The following is a 21,372-nucleotide window of genomic DNA, read 5'->3' on the forward strand; positions in this document are numbered from 1 at the left end:
TATAAATTCAGTAAAATACATGTACACATAATAAAAACACAACAAAACGATTTTAGAGGTGATTTTTGTTTCTTTCTAAATTTCTGCATTTTTTCATAAAATCAGCTTAATTAGCGTTAGGATTTATATTATGGCTTAATTAGCATTAGTTTTTATATTATGTTTTAGCTTAATAGATTAAACAATTTAAGATTATTTTTGGAAAGAAAACAAGAACTTCTGAGTTCTCATAAACACTGTTCCTAACCATGATAACCTTTACATAGGTAAAGTATTTTGAAGCTTTTACAAGAAATGAGTTCAAGTTTCTACATTTCCTTATAAATCTTCCCACACTACTAAAACATATGATAAAAGAAAGCTCATTTATGGAAGCTAGAAAGTGAGTTATATATTTTATAATTCCTTTCCTGTGGACAGAGACATCACATACATTCACTTTAAGGATATCAGCTCCTTGCAGTCATTTCAATGCTCCAAAGCACATATGTGTACGTGCATTTAACAGAATTCAAACAAAATATATACAACAGATTTTGTTTACTGTTATTATATCCCTAATATTCTGTTAAACATGGTTACTTTCAATTCTATTTTATTAATTTCTTTAATTTCAATTTTAGGCACTGTAAAAATACCCCAAATCAAAGAGAGTCTGAAAGTTTTCAACTTAAAATCCCAAGATCCTTTTACTTAGCCCCGTCCACTACACCAACTCAGGTTTATGCCTTTATTTATGAAGTCAGCATGACTGACTCCTCAGGGCTGGAATGCAAATGCAGTCACATCTCTATTACTCTTTTCTACAAGTTACTAACATCTTAATAAACAGCAAGTCTAATATATCTTCTGTGGTGTTGCAGTAATTCACTTGCAGGTCAGCATGGGAAAAGAAAGAAAAAGAAGAAGAAGAGCAAGCAAAGCAGCAGCAGAAAAAAAAGTCCTTTATTGTGTATAAGCAATCTTTTTATAGTATTGTGAACAAAGAAGGCAGCCTTCCAACATCAATAAATCAGGTCTTTCAGCTAATTAAACATAGCGCATAGAAGTTTTACTTTCTAATCAGAAGTGACCCGCTTCTCATGGCTAATCTATTTTCGGCCTGGAGTATGCTGAGCTCTGCTCTTTGTTTAGAACAGATAAAAAATTTTTCTCAGCGCCCTCCTAGCCCATTTGGCAGAACATCCCGTTTGCAGGCAAGTTCTCCCAAGGTCAGTAGACACCTCGCTTTCAAGCATGTCTGTTGTTACCTATCTAAACCTTGAAGAAGCCTCTCGTTTGCGAGCAGACTCTCCCAGGGACAGCAAACATCTCGTTTTCAAGCATGTCCACTGTTACTTTATCTAAACCTTGAAGGAGCCCCTCGTTTGCGAGCAAGCCCTCCCAAGGACAGCAGACACCTCGTTTGCAAGCATGTCCGCTGTTGCCTTTCTATATCTCGACAGAGTATCCTGTTTGCAGGCAAACTCCATCAAGGACACTAATAGTAACGCAGTCACATCTGATTCTCTACACTGTGGACCTTCTATGTACTAATTATCTAAGAATCCAGTTCAAAGGGAACAGGCCATTGGAGTTTGCTCAGTCGCAAAGCAATTCCAAGTCCCTACTGCTACACAATGTTGAAATGGAAAGTTAGTCTCCTACCATGGCTACCTTGGTATGTGTCAATGAGTCAAAGACATCCATTCAAAGCTTTTCTTTTTCCTAGTCCCTTTTTCATATGAAGCTTCAAAATCAGGGTGATATGTGCCTAATGCATTCAGATTAAGTTCCATATACACAAGAGCTACATAGTAGAAAATAAGGGAAATTTTTCAAATGTAAATATATGTATCATCTCAGACAGAGTATAATAGTCAAGAATGAAGGAACATAGCAATTTCATTTGGAGACAAAATAATAAAGAGACAAGTCAAGAGCCAAGAGCCCTCTCTACTGGGTGGGGTGTACTGGCAGCACATATTTTCCCAGAACCCTCCTCAAGGCCCCCATGACCTCCTTATTCCTCAGGCTATAGATGAGAGGGTTCAGGGCTGGAGTGACAATCGTGTAGAAAACAGAGATGATGTTGTCTTGTTTGGGACTGTGGAAGGAACTGGGCAGGACATACATGAATGTGGCAGCCCCATAGAACATCCCAACCACAGTCAGATGGGAAGAGCAGGTGACAAGGGCTTTCTTCCTTCCCTCATTGGAGGGCATGTGGAGCACAGTGAACAGAATTAGTGTGTAGGAGGCAACAATGGCAGAAAGGGGCAGCAAGAGGAAAGTCACACCTGTCACATAAACCAGGAGCTCATATCCGGAGGTATCTGCACAGGCCAACTTCAACAAAGGTGGGATCTCACAGAGCAAATGTCTGATTTCCAAGGACATGCAGAAAGGGAAATGCATTGTATACATGGTGTGTCCTAAAGCACTCAGGGATGCCAGGATCCAGGATGTGGCCACCATGAGCCAGCAGACCCTTGGCCTCATGAAGATCATGTAGTTCAGAGGATGACAAATGGCCACATACCTGTCATAAGCCATGAAGGCCAGTAAGAGGTCCTCTGTACCACCCAGAGTCAATGCCAGGAACATCTGAAGGGCACAGCCTCCAAAGGAGATGCTGTTTTCCCTCCGCAGATAATCCAGGAGGGTTTTGGGAGTGATAACCGATGTGAACAGGAGATCCAGGAGAGAGAGATGCCTGAGCAGGAGGTACATGGGCACATGGAGCCGGATATCCATTGTGATAACCAAGAGCAGAAGTCCATTGCTTGCTATAGCCAGCATGTACAGGATTGTGATCATGGCACAGAGCAATTCAGAAGCCCCACTGTCATTCAGAATCCCCACCAAAATGAAGCTGCTTCCCCAGGTAGAGGAGAAATTCCAGAGCTCCATTCTGCATGGCTCTATTAATTGCTAAGAAGAAGAAGGAATCTCAGAGGAAGTTAGCCTACCTTTGGACCACACCAATATAGTAGATAGAGGTCAATAGAAATTCTATGAAACATCTTTTCCTTCTCTTAGCTAAATTTCCCCCCACTGGATTCTGAATTTCTAAATGCTTTTATTGAATTTTGATATGCCTCCATCTAAATGTAAAATATGCATGTCAGAAGATGCTAATTATTAAGAATTATCTCCAAACAGATATGTGAGAGAATAAGCACAAAGATTTTTGTACATAGATGAAAACATCTCTCTCTTCATAATAAACAAAAACATTGGGAAGTGCTTTAAAGCTAGCTGTTTTTTTTTTCTTTTTTGCTTAAAATCTACTTGGGGATACAATTCTACTTTAAGAATTTTATTCATAAAAACTGTTTGCCATCTTCTCCCCTTGACCTGATGTCTGTCTTTATGTTATGGTCCCACTGTTTTTTGACACCTTCCCCACTAGTAGGATTTCAGGGCTCTTGGGCCACCTGATTCTTATTCACTTGAGCCATCCATTCCTCCTTGATAGGGATACAGTGACTCTGCTTTAGAGAATAACAATTCTGGGCTTAATTGAATGGTCAGAGTGATGCAGATTTTGGAGGTAAATGAGTAGGAACAGTGGAAAAGACATCTACCTATTTGAAGTCAGTGATTATATATTCACTCAGGAGGAGACAAAAAAACAAAATTATAGGATTCACAGATACATAGAAGTTGTTTGTTTTTGTGGGATATCATAAAACTAATGAGTTACTAAAGAGGAAGCCTTGTAGCTAAGGCCCAAAGCTATACTTTTACTTGGGACTCAGAGAAGCACTCTGAGCATAAAAAAAATACCTTCCTCTGCTTCACAAATCTTTGGAGCATATAGAAGGATGCTGGCCTTGCTGAATCTGGAATCCATATGATACTACTAATGGAAGGGACTGGGGAGGAATGTTTTGGAGAGGGGTGATGGTATCCACTCAGCATGCACTTTATGAATGCAGAACTTTCACAGTTAGGTGGAGAATGTAGAAGACACTCTGGAAGAGAAGAGAAAATTTCACTAACAAATTTATCACCTCTCCTTTGTAATATGTGCACTGGTTCCTATCTTTCTTTATGTCAACACCCTTGTTATCTCAGAGTTGAGATCATAGAAACTTGACATCAAGACACCATAAAATCCAGCTCCTTTAATTCACTCATCAGGGGTATTTGCTAAGGACCTTTGATGTATCCAGTACCACACTTGATGCTAGGATAATTGCATAGATGTGAAACTAATCACAAAAACAACTGCCTCATCCATTGGCAATAATCAATATATAAAGGAAAATATGACATACTTCAAAACAAATAAAGGAGGTTTCACAAAAGGATTCCCCAACAAAGTTGGATATAAACTACAGGTTGAGAATGAATAGAAACTGGCAAGGTCAAAAACAGTTAGGGCATAACAAAAAGAGAGCAGATAGTGCTGTAAAAGTCAGGACACTGACGTACAGTACAGTGATGTCCTTCCTGAACTTTTGCCATAAAAAAACGCTAGGCAAGGAGGCCTCCAGAGAAATACTCCTTAAAGTGAAGCCTCACCCTTCATTGTGGTGTATGATATTCCTGCTGCTTCATGAAACCAAAAGTACATGACTATCTGAGGAATGTTGATTGGAATACCACATATGGGGAAAAAATTAAGATGTTCAAGAACAATTCTGGGCACTGTTCCTGGCAATTATGAGAATTGAAATGCTCTTGATTTTGGTGAATAAAATGATGAATGGATAGAGAAATAAAGGGAAAGAAATAATTGAGCACCTTTCTCCAGATCTCTGGGCCAGTATTTGGAGAGTTGTCAAAGAGGAGGAAAAAAAAACCCAGGGTTTTGTTAAGGAGGTGTCACCAGGCCTCCAGCTTCCTACCTACATGCCAGCTCTCTGTGTTGCAGGACTCTTGCTTTCTCTCCTTTTCCATTCACTGGTTTCTCACTTGAGAAAGGCCAGGGAGCACCAACTGGACCAAAAAAGGAAGGACTTTCTCTCTGGAAAATTGCTGGAGGTGTATAGGTACCTAAAACCAAGAGCAGTCAGTCAGCAGAGGCTGAGATGAATAGAGGACCATTGTAGATGGTCAGTCCATTCAGATAATGCTAAAGCTTAGAATCATATTTTTATAAGTTTTTTCTCTGTCATTGATCAGTATATTTAAACATTTTTACTAACGTTAGTTGGATTTCTGTGGCATGTTCAAGAGAAACTTCAGCTGATATTAGGTATTCCTCTTTGAAGGTGCTTTCCTTTGGGGGACCTCATCAGACTACTAGAGTCCAGGAAAATCAGATGCACCAAGGGTAAGTACTGAGAATATTATTGGGAAGCCAGCATCAGGAATTCTAGAGACTCTGTACTGGCCAGTGGCACTAAATGATTGCAAAAGTTCCCACATATTCAAAGTGCCTACAGTCACCTTGTAGAGAAAGGATTGAATGAGCTGTAAGCCTAAGGCACTAGAGAATCTGAACTGCAGAGTATACACCATCTTGATTCTGTTTCTCAAGACTTAGAGGGTCTACTGCCTAGAAACAGAGAGAGAGTCCTTACCTCAATTGGGGAAAAATACCACTGCTAGACGTCAGCAAGGATCCTGGGATTCACTTGTGGATTCTAAAAGGTCAAGACGATGAAGAAAGAGGAGGTGGTTCTTCTGGCAGGGTGGGATATAGGTATGTGTATGATCGTGATTGGGACCAGGACTCTTCTGGTCACTATCATTGACACTCCTTCCTGGGGAAAGAGACAGATGTAAACAGGAAGGTGAGAATCTTGGGCAGGATCCTAGGAAAGGTTGGAACTAAATCGCTCAGAATGGCTCCCCTCTACTCTCCTTGTGAGAAAGTACTTCACAGTCATAGAGTGATTTGGGCTGAATTCTTGAGTCCCTGTACTCATATCTTCATATATTCCTCTCTTGTTGGGATTCATGAAAATGTTAAGCACCATAGGAACTGAGGTAAAAGATGCGGGAGGAGTAACTCAAAGTAGACCCACTAGTGGCTAGCCCCATTCTCCCTGGGGCAATTGTGAGCTCTGGCCTATCCTGGGGGACATATTGCAGTCTCTTCCTCTCAGGTGGCATGCCCTCCCCTGAAAATGCCACTCTAGGAAACTATATTTTAATGAATCCTCTTGGGCATGTCTCTAGGCCCAACATTTCACTGATTATGGGCTCTGAAGCCTGAGGACTTGTTCTTCCCCAGGAGGTCTTGCTGAGACTGTCCTGACTAAGTAGATGGTAGCCAGAACTGGTCCAAGAAGCAAGTAACCCCTATTCTTTCTTCTGTCCAAATCATTGAGTGTATCTTCTGGCTTCTGGAAGGGCTACCACTCTCCGTCTCCCTCTATGAGGCCCTTGTATGGTCTATTATCAGCTGGAGGGAGTTAACAATACAAACATCAAGTCTTCCTTCACTGACCTTAGTTAGCATCCTACAGTGATTTATTGGATCTTCATTGCATTTACTCTGTTTCTCCCCTACCAGGACAGAATGTCATAATCACTACTTCTGTGAACTGCCTGCTCTCCTAAAGCTGTGTCTATGGACATCAACAATATTCAGATAGCTCTATTTTCAGTGGGGGTGATTATCCTCCTAGCTCCTGTCTCCCTCATCCTTATCTCCTACTGGCATATCATCTCCACTGTGATCCAGATGCAGTCTGGGGAGGGGAGGTTCAAGGTCTTCTCCATTTGTGGCTCCCACCTCACCTTTGTGGTTCTCTACTATGGTTCTGGAAAATTTTTCTACATGAGACAAAATTCCAAGATGATGAATGAAAAGGAAAAGGTCATCTTGGTGTTCTATTCAGTCATGACTTCCATGTTGAACCCCATCATTTACAGCCTTAGGAACAAGGATGTAGAAGGGGGCTCTCAGGAAGCTGGATGGAAGATAATATGCTTCAGAGGCAGTGATTTCTGAAATTTTTAAAAACTCAATGCTTTCCTCAAAAGTCTGACTATAGGGCAAACTGGTTAATCACATGCACAAAACTCCTTGCAGAATATTATAAAGCTAGCTAATCCTGTGACAATATCATTCCTGAGCTTTATTTCTTGACATATATTCCTGATTTTAATGTGCCCTCTCTAACCATCTTTGTTTTTGTTCATGATATAGTGTCTCTTGGGTATCTTTTCTGGCCATTAACACTTATTTATGTTGTATATCCTACTAATAAATCAATTTTATTTCAATGGAGACATGTACATAAAATATTTCTGATCCTCAAATAAGCTCTTGCCTTCACTTTTGATCTACAGAGTGTTTTTTTAACTTATCTAAAAACAGTCCCTTTAATTGAGTTTTAAAATGGATATCCCTGCATTTATGATTTCTTGTAAGTGGGTTGCCACATCTTTTGAGGAAAGCATTGAGTTTTGCTTATCTTGTGGGGGTGGGCAAAGTCATTTAATGGATAGATAATCAAATAAGCTGAGAATTGGAGTAATGGAAGGAAAAGATGAGGATATCAAAACCATGTTGTCCATCAAAATGTTCAAATATTTTTAAAAATTTCAGAAATCACTGCCTCTGAAGCATATTATGACATTCTGTCCTGGTAGGGGAGAAACAGAGTAAATGCACTGTCCACTGAACATAAAACTGCCCACTTATTCAGTACACTCTGGCCAACTGGACACAAACCCTCTGGATCATGATGGTGCAGTAGTGCAGGGGCTTGCAGATAGCCACGTACTGGTCATAGGACATCACTGCCAGTAGTGCACACTCTGCACATCCTGCAAGGAGGAAGACATCTATCTGTATTAAACATCCAGCAAAGGAATTTTTTTTCTCAAGGAGGTAGACCAACATCAGGATATAATGCTCATAGAGAAACAGAGGTCAGCAAAGGATAAGTTTTTGAGAAAAAAGTGCATGAGCATATGAAGTTGAGAGTCAACTTGGATGAGGAGTATTATCAGCAGGTTTCCAAATATGGAAGAAGAGAGATGACCAGGAAAACACAGAACAACAAGATTTGGATCTGTGGATCCTGTGACAGTCCCAACAAGGTAAATTCAAACACAGAAGTTTGGTTTCTTTCTCCCATTGATTCATATTCTTATTTACCTGTCATCAGAAAGAGAACAGAAGCATTCTGAATGTTATCTTTTACTGCTTTATAAATATGTATAATGCTAACAAGTACAATTGTTGTCTATCAGGTTTTATCTGCCTCCTACAAGCGGCCAGTTAGCCTTAAGGCTCATATTTCTGTTTCCTGCAATGCGCATAGCTTTAAAACACATTTACCTTTGCTTGATAAACTTGAAAGTGAGTATCACACACTGGCTTCTTCACTAATCCAGATATTTATATATTTAGGTGTTAATAAATTACTATGTAGATATTAAGAGAATTATTTTAGTTAAATTTCATTTTTTATTCTTGAAAAATACTTTGTATATACTTTGAATTTTTTATATTATAAAAACCTTTTGCTTTTAGATTTCAAATTATCTAGTAGCTCATTAAACACAGATATTGATGAAAAATTTGTCCACAATATAATAGGAAGTCCAAATATGGTTTGGCAATCAGATAACTTAGATATATTAATTTTTGTTCCTTTTCTATAGTTATTTAAAATAAGACCATTTTTAAATAAAACCACTCTTAAATAGAAGTCAAAATCCAGGTAGAACAGCTAGACTGACTTAAGGCGGTCATCAGAGCACATGTCAGGTATGCTGGGAGAGCCAGTATGGAGCCGAAGTCAGTTCAAATCTGGTATTTTTGTTGTTCACCCAATTTTTGTAAATTTATTTTCAACATGAGATTTTATTTGCAACGCAGAACATATGAGAGATACCAGAGCTGTTACGTCTAGCACTTTGTGTACTAGACAGCAGAACACAGTACTGTTAACACTAATAAAAATGTTCACCATCATCATCATAACAACAACTAAAAAACTCACTTTACATAGCACTGTAGTATCCCAGGAACTCTTAAAAAAATAATTTCAAGAGGTGAACACTACTGACAACCTCATTTTATAGAAAAACATTCTAAGTTCCTATGATGATTTAAAAGGACTTTCGAAGCCATTGAGTTGCAAGTTATTAAATCAGTATTCAGTCCCAGCAGTCTTGTCCCTGATTTTAGACATATTTTTGTGCTAAAAAAATATAGATGATATTTCTAAAGATGCCCTCTGGTATTGGGCTCCATCTGAATCTATAGAAGGAGCTATAAGTAGAATGCACCTCAGAATTAGGATTTGAGACAGGGTAAGCAGAAGTTAATGGTGTATACTGAATAGTAAAATTCCTATGCCTTTCTATGGTTTGGATGTAGGTGGAGAAAAAGTTTGACAGTATTAATTGTAAATATCTGCACTAAGCAGGGGAGAATACTCTAGGACCCTCTAAATATATACTGTATTTTGCTTTCTGCTCATCCTTTTTTTAAAATCTCTGTGCTGTTATTTGAAAATCTCATTTAAATGTGTTGTCTCAAATATTACACAACAGAATGTCTCAAATATTATCTGATGCATGACCACTAATCTAAATTTAAAGTGTTAATGCTACCATTTAACCTAAGAAGGACTTTTCAGACTGGGTAGTGAGAAAAAGTGAGCTCCTTGCTTCCCTTTTCCACCTACTTTATTTAGTATTTCAGTAGCTATAACTTTCAGTACTCTATTTAGAACACAAATTTGTTATTATTAGAATGTGTCCTTTGTAGGAAAAAGAAAAGGCTACTAAAAGTGTTCAATTTTAAAGTGTGAATTTATAGGTTTGAATGACCTAAAATCCATAGTAGGGCTGGCTGAAGGTCAAGACTGTCCAAATATTCAACATGTTCCTCTATACCCTCCCAGGTAGTCTTCACCACTGTCAACATCATCTCAGTAGGTACGAGGGCTACATTCTTTCTTGCTCACATCTAGCCATAAAAATAAAGTTTCTTGCAATGGCATCTAACAGCACTAGATAAAGTCCATTGTTGTATAAGAACCAATTCTCTGAAAAAAATGAATCCCCAAAAGACATATACAAAAAATTTAAGCAGAAAAAAGTCTATTCAAAAGATAATGGACACGTATCTTATTTAGCTATGTATTCCAAGTTAGTTCATTTTATTTTATAATATACATCAGGCTCTAATGTCAAATCATAACATAGAGTACATACAATGATACAAATTTCAATAATTTATTTTAATTTTGATTAAATTATAAAATAATTTAATTTATATTAAAAATGCAAAAATTATAGATGATATAATAACAAATGATATATATGTGCATATATATCATACACACACTATCTATATAATATATGTATTATATATATATATATATCATACACACACTATCTATATAATATATGTATTTTATATATATATATATATATATATATATATATATATATATATATATATAGAGAGAGAGAGAGAGAGAGAGAGAGAGAGAGGAATATCTAATAACTAAGTACTAAATAGAATTTTGCCAAGTAATGTGAGTACTGTTGAACATTAGGGGATGAGTCACATGATAAGACCAGAACAGAAATACAAATACATATAACCTGATTCCCATTTCTAGTAATTGTGGGATACATGATTTTCAACCAACCCTTCCATTGAAAACAACTATGAAGTCAGTAAAGTCTCAAGGTACAAAGACCATGGAGAAAGACACAGCACAGTGTAGTGAGTCTCACAGCAGGATTCCCTGCCCCCAGAGGAAGGTTGTGGATTCTAAAGAAGCAACTGAGAATCTAATAAGCTCAACAGAATTTGGGGCATGGCAGGTTGAAAAGCTGAGGAAAACTTCCAGCAGTCTTAAAATAGTAGGAAACAAGGGATAAAAATTGGACTTTAAAGCTTACCAATATAAGTGATATTGACAAATACTCTAGGCTTTGTTTGGGATACCCTTGGAATGAGGAATGAAATGAAAATATAGAAATGATCCACTCTAAACCAATATAATCTAATTTTTCACAAGAGCTGCTCTTTTCGAAAGTCCCTGCCAAAACCTAAATAAATTCTCTATTTAGAACCTCAAACAGGTTTTATAGTACTGCATTCAACAAAACAGAATTACAAGGCACACCATAAAATAGGAACAAGAATAATGGAGAAGGAGAGGGAGAGGGAGAGAGAACCGCAAATAAATCAAAACAGGCAATCTGAGAGTCATGAGATACAGCCTTTAAAATATTATGAAATAAAATATATACATGCTTTAGACTAGACAATTTAATCACAGAAGTAAATCTGCTAAGAAGAAAAGAACAAAAATTTTAAATCTGAAAATTGAAATTATTAAAATGAGAACACAAAAGAGATTTTTTAAAATATTTTTTAGTTGTAGATGGACACAATATTTTCATCTTATTTATTTTATGTGGTACCAAGGATTGAACTCAGTGCTTCATGCATGAGAGGCAAGTGCTCTACCACTGAGCCACAATCCCAGCCCCATAAAAGAGATTTAATAGCATATTCTTCATCAATGTCAGTTGATAAAGAATCAGTTCCTCACAACTTGGGAGGCTGAAGCAGGAGGATCACAAGTTCAAAGACAGTCTTAGCAACTTAGCAATGCCCTAATGCAACTTAGCAACACTCTGTCTCTAAATAAAATATTTTAAAAAACAGCTGGGGGTGGTTAAGTGCCTAGGTTCAACCTTGATACCAAAAAGAACGAAAGAAAGAAGAAAAGGATTAGTGAACAGAAAGGTAGGAAGAATAAGCAAAAAATGAAGGATGTAAAGAAAAACCAAGGACTAAAACTTAGAAGACATGAAGGTATAGTTTTAAAAATATTTAATGAAAGGGTAATTAAAGTCCAAGTTGAGATAAGACAAAATAGTGTGAAAAAGACATTTGAATAAATAATATTTTTAAATTGATGATAAATATTAAGCCAAATAGCCAATAAGTATAATAAAATTAAACTTAATGATAATTAAGTAAATTGAAATCTCATTGTGTTTTCTAATTTTGATAAAGGAAAACAATTAAAACAGTTTAAGTACACAGGATTCATGAGCCAATTATAACTAAAAGACACAGAATGCCTAAATATTAAATTATCTGACTTAGAAAAAAAATTCCAGCTAACTATGTCTTATTCACCTGATATAATCTATTAGAGAGTGATATGTTAGCTCACACAGAATCCCAGTGACTTCGGAGGCTGAGGCAGAAGGATCAAAAATTCAAGGATAGCCTCACTAACTTAGAATGGCTCTAAGTAACTTAGTGAGTACTTGCCCCAGAATTAAAAAGACCTGGGCTTTTGTCTCAGTGGTTAAATGCCCCTGGGTTCAATCCCCAGTACCAAAACAAACAAAAAACTGAGTCCAGAAAGAACTGGTTGGAAGAGCTTAAGATCACTAGAAAGACAAAATCCTCCTAATGTGTGAAAACATTGAAAAAGAAGCTGAGTTATATGAATGAATATATAGATATCTTGAGTTAGTAATTTAAATCATGTCTGTTTCTATATTTATTAAATGAGAATATTAGTATCTAATTTTTATTTGTTGCAAAAAATAAATTGATAATTTATATAAGCCTCAAGTTAGCATTTGGCACACAAGTTTTAGTTATCTAGAATATTAGTAAATATGTATTCTTTATTGTACACGGATAGATGAGTAATCTGTGCATTTTCTCATTTAGCTTCAAGTAATCAAACTTGAGGCTATATTTTTTCCCTTCAATTTGTATTCTTCAAAAATACTCCTGATGAGATATAGATGAAATAGATATGTGCAACTACACTAAAAGTGTAGTTTTACTTTATCACACTGAAAGTAGAAGTCATTTTTTCTTCCTTCCTTTATTTTCTCACCTAATGAAGAATATAACCAGTTATGAGATTTAACTCAAACCTCTCTCCTTTTCTCTCTTCCTGGAATTACTTTCTAACCTAGTAGCTTCTGTTTATTTCATCTCTGTCATCTCTCTGCCTCTGATATTGTTCCATTCAACCTATTTGTGTATCCTAGAATAATTTTTTGAGAATACTAATTTTATCATTTTCTGTCCCCCAATTTGATAACCCTCAATTGTGCATAGGCTTAAATTCAAATGAATATTCTGGGCCTAGAGCATCTCTGGCTGCTGATGTCTGCAAGCCAATCTCTCCCACTTCCTAACCCTTAACCAACGCTCTGCCATGCTCAAAGGCACATGAGTCCTTTGTGGAAGTTTATTTCTTGCTTTATCTGCTAGGTAAATTCCTGTTAATCCTCCAGTGTCCTTTTTTGTTTTTGTTTTTGTTTTTGCTTTTGCCCAAGCTTTCACTACTTCTGTTAAGTAAAGTTATTTTTTGTTTTTTAAACATCTTCTTGATTTTTTGGGGTTTCATACTTACACTAATACATCTTTATATGATACTATATATTTAATTTCAAGACACTGTTTTTTTTCTATTTTATCAATCTTCCAAAGATAGGGAATGTTAAAGATCTTATTGCCATCATTTGATGCAGTTAAGTTTTAAAATAAATATCAATGGAGTAATTCACTAAACATATATCTCAGACACACATTTGTATCTCTTTTCACTCATATACTCAAATCCAAACACTTATACAACAAAAAGGGAAAGACGTATAAAAGACACAGTAGCCATTAGGCCACTGGAATGCATTCAGGAATGACCTGCAGAACAATTGAAGCATGCTCACCTAGGCATGCTCATGTATCAAGGATTTATGAAAGATTGCATAAATTTATAACAAAAATTGCACAAATTATTACCTTCTATCTGAAACCAGAGTGAAGCACTTACACTGTGGCAGAGGTGATAGAACAAGGTAGTGATTCTGACAGTAACAAAATCCCTCAGATAGCCATCACATCCAAGGCTGTAACCACACATCACTTTCCAGATTCAGGGATTTTCAAGATCAAAAGACTAGATTTCCCTGTTCCCTACTATATGCCAGAGATGGAAAGGGCAGAAGAGGATGGGAACACTTCAACAAAAGGCTGTGGAGTGTATGCTAGGGTTACAGTTGTTGGGAAAAGAGGTCCATGACTGAGGCTATTAACCTAGAGATTTCGGAAATCTTTGGTGTAGACTGTGATCCCTGCAGACACCCTGGAGAAGGATTTCTGTACTGAGTCCTCTAGGAGGAGGAGGAAAAGTGGCAAAGGAGGAAGGTAGGAATGTGATCCTGGAGAGGAGAGGAAGGGCTGATTCTTCACAAACCCTGTGGAATCTCCTTAAGTAATGAAGCCACTTCAACACAGTCAGTCCTGCTTTCACCTGGTGGTCACCCCGTGGACTGAGCTGAGCTAAGCTCAGAACAGTGGGCTCACAGGTGAAAAGGTTGAGGGAGAGGGCAGAGACCTATGGGCTGAACACCAAAGTCCCACTAGGCTGTGTCACTGCATTTGTATGTATTCCTGAGCACTCAGAGTTTCTCCACCTTGAACCTTTGTCAACCACTTTTCTCAAGGTCACAAGCCTACATTCTCCAGAACCTGAAAAGTGCGTTTTCCTAAGAGGGAGTTATTAAAAATGAGGTCCTGAGAACTGATGTAAGTAACACAGTCCTATGAGTTCTCAATCAAAAGATACCCTGTAGCCTTTCTAATGTGCTTGTAAATACTATGGAAATTTCTGAATCTCCCCTGATTTGGAAGTTCATTTAAAAGCATTTTTAAAATATAAATTAACTGCAGACTTTGATTATTCAAAACATGCATTGAATCTTAACTGAATTAGCAGCAAATTTAGATACTGTTCCCATAACTAAGGGGTGCTGAGGTTGCCAGACCTTCCTTTTTCTTTAAGCTTTTGCTTATTTGTATTTGCATGTTTTTCTATTTTTATTTTTGTTATTTTAGTTATATATAACAGTATGTTGTTTTTTGATATATTCTGCATACATGGAGTGCAACTCATTATAATTTTGATCCCATTCTTGTGGATGAACATAATTAGGACTTACACCAGTCATATATTCCTAAGTGAGCATAGGAAAGTTATATCTGATTCATTCTACTATCTTTCCTTTTCCTATCCCACCTCCCTTCCCTTCATTTCCCTTTGTCTAATCCAATAAACTTCTATACTTCATCTCCCTACCCTCCCTTGTTATTAGCATCCACATATTGGTGAAAACATTTGGCCTTTGGTTTTTTTGGACTGGATTATTTTGCTTGTGATATTCTCTAGCTTCATTGATTTACTGGCAAATGCCATAATTTCATTATTTTTATGGCAGAGTAATATTCCATTGTGTATATATACCACATTTTCTTCTTTGAAGAACACCTAACTTGGCTATTGTGAATCGAGCTGCTATAAACATTGAAATGGCTGAGTAACTGTACGATGATGACTTTAAATCTTTTGAGTATAAACCAAAGACAGAGATAACTGGGTCAAATGGTGGTTATTTTCCAGGTTTTCTAAGGAATCTCTATACTGCTTTCCAGATCTCTATACTGCACCAATTCGAAGTCACACCAACCATGTATGATTCTACCATTTTTTCTACATCCTCACTAACATTTCTTGTTTCTTGTATTCTTGATAATTGCCATTCTGACTGGAGTGAGATGGAATATAAGTGTAGTTTTAATTTGCATGTCTCTAATTGCTATAAATGTTGAACACTTTTTCATATATTTTCTGACCATTTATAATTCTTCTGTGAAGTGCTTGTATAGTTCCTTTGACCATTTATTGATTGATTTGTTTGGTTTTTGGGGGTGTTATTTTTTTAAGTTCTTTGTATATTCTAGAGATTAATGCTCTCTCTGAGGTGCAGGTGGTAAAGATTTTCTCCCATTCTCTAGGCTCTCTGTTCATGTTCTTGATTATTTCCTTTGCTCTGAGAAGCTTTTCAGTTTGACTCCATCCCATTTATTGATTATTGATTTTACTTTTTGTGCTTTAGGTGTCTTATTGAGAAAGTCTGATAGTAAAAGGATGATAATAAAAATGTTGATGGCTTGGAAAAGATTTTAAGAGAATTAAAATCACACAAAGGATTATTTATAGTGGAATTAAACAAGGAATCAACATCAGAAAGATATTTGTAAAAATTCTCATTGTTTGTAAAGTAAGCAATCTAATTATAAGTACCCATAGTATATACAGAGGAGCAAAAGATAAATCAAAAGGGAAATAAAAATATTAAAGTGAAATAAAATCAATACACAATATATGGCGGTTAAGTGCTCCTGGGTTCAATCCCTGGTGCAAACAAACAAACTAAGAAAACAAACAAACAAACAAAGCAAAACACACATATAAAATTTTGTAGAATGCCTTTATAGGAAAGTTTAGAATTAAGTTTATAGCACCAAATGCCTAGAATATTAGAACATAGGTATGGCTTCAAACCAATAATCTTAGTTTTCAACATTAAAAAAAAACAAAGCAGAAGAAGAACAAATTAAACAGAAAGTAAGTATAAAAATACAAATAATAAAGACCTATTGTAAAAATATATTGAGAGAAGTCAGGAAAAAATAGAGGACTCATAAATTGCCATTATCAGAAAGAAGGAAATAATATCAATTCAGATTCTGTAAACATGAAGTCTAATATGAAAATCTTATGAATACATTATCCAATAATTTTAATATTATATGATATGGACAAATTCATAAAAAGAACCAAAATATTAGCACTCTAACAATAAAAAGTAGGCAACTTTAATACTTTTGTATTGTTTGTTTGAATATGGAAGAAGTTCTATATCTGTTGGCAAAGGTTCTAGATAGCTTCTCGAAGCTGGAAAAAAAGAATCAGGCTCCTGCAGCCTGCATAAGGAATTTGTCCTCTGACATGTGGACTGTGATGAAACTGATTTTGAACGTCTGCCCATCAGAGCTGTAAGAGACTAAGTATTCGTTGCTTTAAGCCATCAAGATTGTGGTAAAATTTTAGAGTAGAAGCCATAGGAACTACAACATATGTACATGCTACCATTTCTTATGACCTTTATATTATTCTGTTTCCCTACACACATAACAGCATTTGACAAGTGAAAGAATCTTACTACCCATTTATTAAATTAATAGATGAATGGATGGATGTTTTTCATAATTAATAAAATGTCAAATACACAGCAATGAAAAAACAGTGCAAGATGATTGGGTTCTAAGACCATTTTAGAGTGAAATAAAATGATTGGGCTTGTAGTTATAAAATATTTGACTGTCTACTGAATAGTCAAAGGCAGATGTCAGTCTACTGAGACTAGTGCATGATACAAGGCACAGAGGTTGGTGACCCAGGTCAGACTGGTAGCAGTGGAAGTAGGGAGAGGTGGTTAGATTTTGGATATATTTTTAAGAGAAGCGTGATAAGACTTGTTGATGAATTTGACACCTAGTGTACAAGAAAAGGAGTCAAGGATGACACTGAATGTTTTTTTTTCTTCTCAAGTTTCACAAGCATATTTTTTTACATCCTTTCCTGTGCCTGTAGCCTGGTGGGTGGAAGCAAGAGAAGAGAGAAAAACAGTCTCATTTGGATGGTATACTCGTTGCCAGCTTTCTTCAACACTTTCCCATTCTCAAGATTAGTTAAGCTGCTCATTCTATTGCCTAATACATTCTCTGGTTATCCCTGCCCTTGCATAGGACACCTGACAGCCAATGCTATTTGTAGGAAGCACAGTGAGTTAGGAAATTCAGGTCTATAGATACATTTGAGATGGAGTCCTATGCAGCACAGACACTTCCCAGTCCTGTGAACTTGGGTTATTTTTATTAATTTGGAAATTATTTTTTTCTTGGGTGCTGTTTTATTTCCTTAAAAAATTTATTTCCCTGAATAATGACAACAAACTCATGTGCCTGTCCTTTTCTCCAGAGTAGATACATAACAAATGGTATCTACATTATTCTTCTTCTGCCTCTCACTCTATTTAACTATCTTTTCAATTTTAACAATTTCTATATGTTAAATCTGATATTGGACCTTTCTTCTGATTTATCGAAAGGGCCATGATTTTCCTCCCAACTCTTCTCCCTAATCATTTTCTTGAATTCACTTACATATCCTGGAAAGGGCAACATTTTTATCTACAAACACTGTTTGTTTTATTCTTTATAAAAATTCTCCCCAAATTTTTATTGAAATATTGATTAAATTTGTACAAAATATAGGGGAAAGTAGTTCACCTTGTTAGAAGGGTTAACTAAAGCAATACAAGAACAAAATCCTATCAAATATGCTTCTGCAGCATATGCAAAGTAATTCACCTGTAAACTTGAATAAATTTTAGACATGATTTCCATGATTAACTTTTCATAAATTGCTGGTAATTATTTTCTCATTTTATTCTAGAACCAATGAAGTTAGTATCGCCCAGCCATAAACCAATCCTTTCCACACTCAGCAGCATTCAAAGCCACCTTTGAAAAGCCCTTCCATCTCCTTTTCAGAATACTTTTCTGCTCTAATTGGCCAAATTCCCAAAGTCAGAATTATCTTAGCTCTAAACACAACACCTGAGGTAAGTCTGGTCAGGGCACAAGCATTCTATTCTATAATCTGGCACATTGCCAATAGTACTGAAGTGAGGTTGGGATCAAACCCAGCAGACTTTGGCTCACATGGAGTTGTTTCTGGAGTGAAGTCTTGGGGTCTTTTTAAATTTCTTATTATAAACTAGTGTTAAATCTCTTCTCTCTAACACCATGCCTGTGAAACTTATTTCTAATTTTTCAAGCTTAGTTACATTTAGCCTTTCTAGAGTGAGGGCTTGTGTTCCATGCCGGTGCTCTCACAAGACCCATGGTGGAGTCTGGTCTCAGTATCCAGGCCTCCTTCATGCTGGCATGCCCTTCTATCTTCATGCCTTTCAATTTGGGGATTAAAAGGAGGGGGAAAGCAACAAAAGGGAGCTCCAAAGGCCAGAAAATAAGGAGCAGTAGGAGAGAAGATGAACTGACAAGATGTAGAGGCAATAATGACAGGGTAAAGGGGTTTCTATGATAACACAATAATACTCAGGGGAAAAATATTCAAGATTTTCTCTGTGAAATGAGCCTATATTGTGAGCAAAAAAGAAAAATTCTCACAGACTTATCTGAGGTCATCAACAATCTAATTATTCATGTTGGGTTTACTGGAACCTCCGAAGTCCTGATTGCAGAACTGAGCCTTGAAGGAACAATGCTGATGCAGCAAGTTCTGAAGATGCAGAATATTTCAGTGAAGAGTTGTGCAATGATTCAGTTAGGATCTGGGTCTACTCCATCAGGCTAAGCCCAGGCTGAGCAAAAGCAAAGCTCTTGACTTCTACTTCTCTTGGTGGGTGGATAAAGAATGCAAAGAGAAAAGAGTTTACTTGGCTGTTTGTGAATGAGAAAGAGCAAACCTTCTCTGAATTCTCAAGTTGTCAGAAGGCTCTAAATTGTAATTATCAGAGGGAGCATATCCCAAGAATTTAGGCAAGCTTAAAAAAACTTACCATGGGAAATCCCAATGGCAAGGAACAGCTGCATGAACACAGGTCAAATTGTGATTGTGCAAACATACATGTACAACATACACCACAGGTTCTGGGAAAGGTTTGAAAGAAGTGGAATTGAGGTTGGGGAGTTTCAAGGAAGTCTGCAGGCATACAGCACTTTCATCTAGAACTATGTCTTCTGTTGTCTTTGCTCATGTATAAAACCCATACCTTGGAGTTGTGGCTCAGTGGTAGATCACTTGCCTACCATCAGCAACTAAGAAAACAAACAAGGAAACAAAGACAAAAAAACAATAAAACCCTTATTTTCATGTCTGACATAAAGAAGCTTAAAGCAGGGAAAGAAGTCACTAAAATAAAGGAGAAACTCCTTTATGCCTTTCAGAATTAACAAAGGTTCAAACATAGCTGGGGGAGATATTCAATCTGAACAAAATAGTACCTTAGTCTCTTCAAAGAAGTCTGTGCTAATGCAGCAATCAAGGTGCTGTATCCCAGGGACAAAAATATCAAAATTGTGACCACTTGGATTTACCAAATATTCAGGTTCAAGTAACAATATTGATTCTTGGAGACTTGTTGGAAAGAAACCACTTTATTTACTCTTTACTTTAAAACATACCTGCTTACACTCACAATTGATAAAATAAAATGCCTTAAACTATCAGCCATGATATTGTTATTACTTACTACACAGTTAACCAACTGATCCTAAAACTACAATTACTGTGTCTTCTGAACAATTTTAAAGATTCTAAGACCAATAAATTGTAATATAGATCTCAGTGGCTCTGGAAGCTCACACAAGAAGACTAAAGATTCGAAGCTCCTTTCAGCAATTTATCAAGGAAGGCCCTAGGCATCTTAATGAGACCATGGCTCAAAATAAAAGATAAATAGGCTGGGGATGTGGCTCAGTGGTTAAGTGCTTCTGGGTTCAATCCCTGGTGGTGGTGGTAGTGGTGGTAGTACTAGTAGTAGTAATAAACAAATGAATTGTAGAATGGTAAGCTTTTCTCAATTTTCTCTGAGTGCTAGAAAATTTAGTGATTGAGAACTTGAGATCAGAAGCCAGACTTGAAGGTAGGCATATCAATTAACCTTTCTACGCCTTACCTTCCTCATCCCAAAGTGATGATATTAATAGTATCTACCTCTTGAGGCTGTGTGAGGATTAAATGCCTATATGATTTCCTTAGGATAGCCTCTATATCCAAAGTTATTAGTAAATGATAGCTAATATTATCTTAATTATTTTCATAATTTGAACGGAGTCGGTGTACCATACAGAATCATTATTCCATATATTTTTGCCCCTTCCCATGATTCATGACCCCAATAAATAAATTTATGCTATGTGTAGTCTCATCTCACATTGTATTAGAATTGGCCTGGCATCAAGAATAGAATTGCTGGAATATGACAATGTAGAACTTCTAGGGCTAGATCATAAGAGGCCTGTAGCTCACACCCTGGTATTTTTTTGGAACATTCTATCTATCTTGAACCTGAGAGGCAAGTAAAAGTTCAACCATCCAGAGGTTATTATGCTAAGCAGGTGGCCACACAAGCCATGTTGAGGAGTTTCATGGAAGGAAAGAAGGATGCCCTAATTTGAATTTTGACAGCTATTCCAGTCATCTAATTTGAAGCCCTAAAAATAATGGCATTATCCTTAACTTACGTACTTATCAAACAAATAAATGGTTGTCATTTGAGATTTGTTTGCTATGTAGCAATGAATAATTGAAGTATCACTTTCCCTGTGTCTGGGTTTATTTATGTCTTGTTATATTTTGTTCTATTCTTTTTACTTTATTTATAATTGATGAGATGTTGTATAAAAAGTTCTATTTTAAGTTATCTCAAATTCTCCTGGGAGAAAGCATAACATTTATCAAAATACCCCAAAAAATAGATATATAAATCGGTATTAGGAGTAGGTCTTGGATCTCCATTGCTTTCATACTC

At 36.5% G+C, this 21,372-nt stretch overlaps 1 protein-coding gene and 1 pseudogene across 1 annotated transcript; both read right to left on the reverse strand.

Annotated features, from left to right (window-relative positions):
* Window positions 1-1,935: 1,935 nt before the first annotated feature.
* LOC113176536 (olfactory receptor 2AG2-like) lies at window positions 1,936-2,892 on the reverse strand. Its single transcript, XM_026381006.2, has one exon. The coding sequence runs from the start codon at window positions 2,890-2,892 to the stop codon at window positions 1,936-1,938; it is 957 nt and encodes a 318-aa protein (XP_026236791.2).
* Window positions 2,893-7,517: 4,625 nt separating this feature from the next.
* LOC113176537 (olfactory receptor 2D3-like) lies at window positions 7,518-8,030 on the reverse strand (annotated as a pseudogene).
* Window positions 8,031-21,372: the final 13,342 nt, after the last annotated feature.

Source organism: Urocitellus parryii, chromosome 4, assembly GCF_045843805.1.
Source record: "Urocitellus parryii isolate mUroPar1 chromosome 4, mUroPar1.hap1, whole genome shotgun sequence".
Taxonomy (NCBI): domain Eukaryota; kingdom Metazoa; phylum Chordata; class Mammalia; order Rodentia; family Sciuridae; genus Urocitellus; species Urocitellus parryii.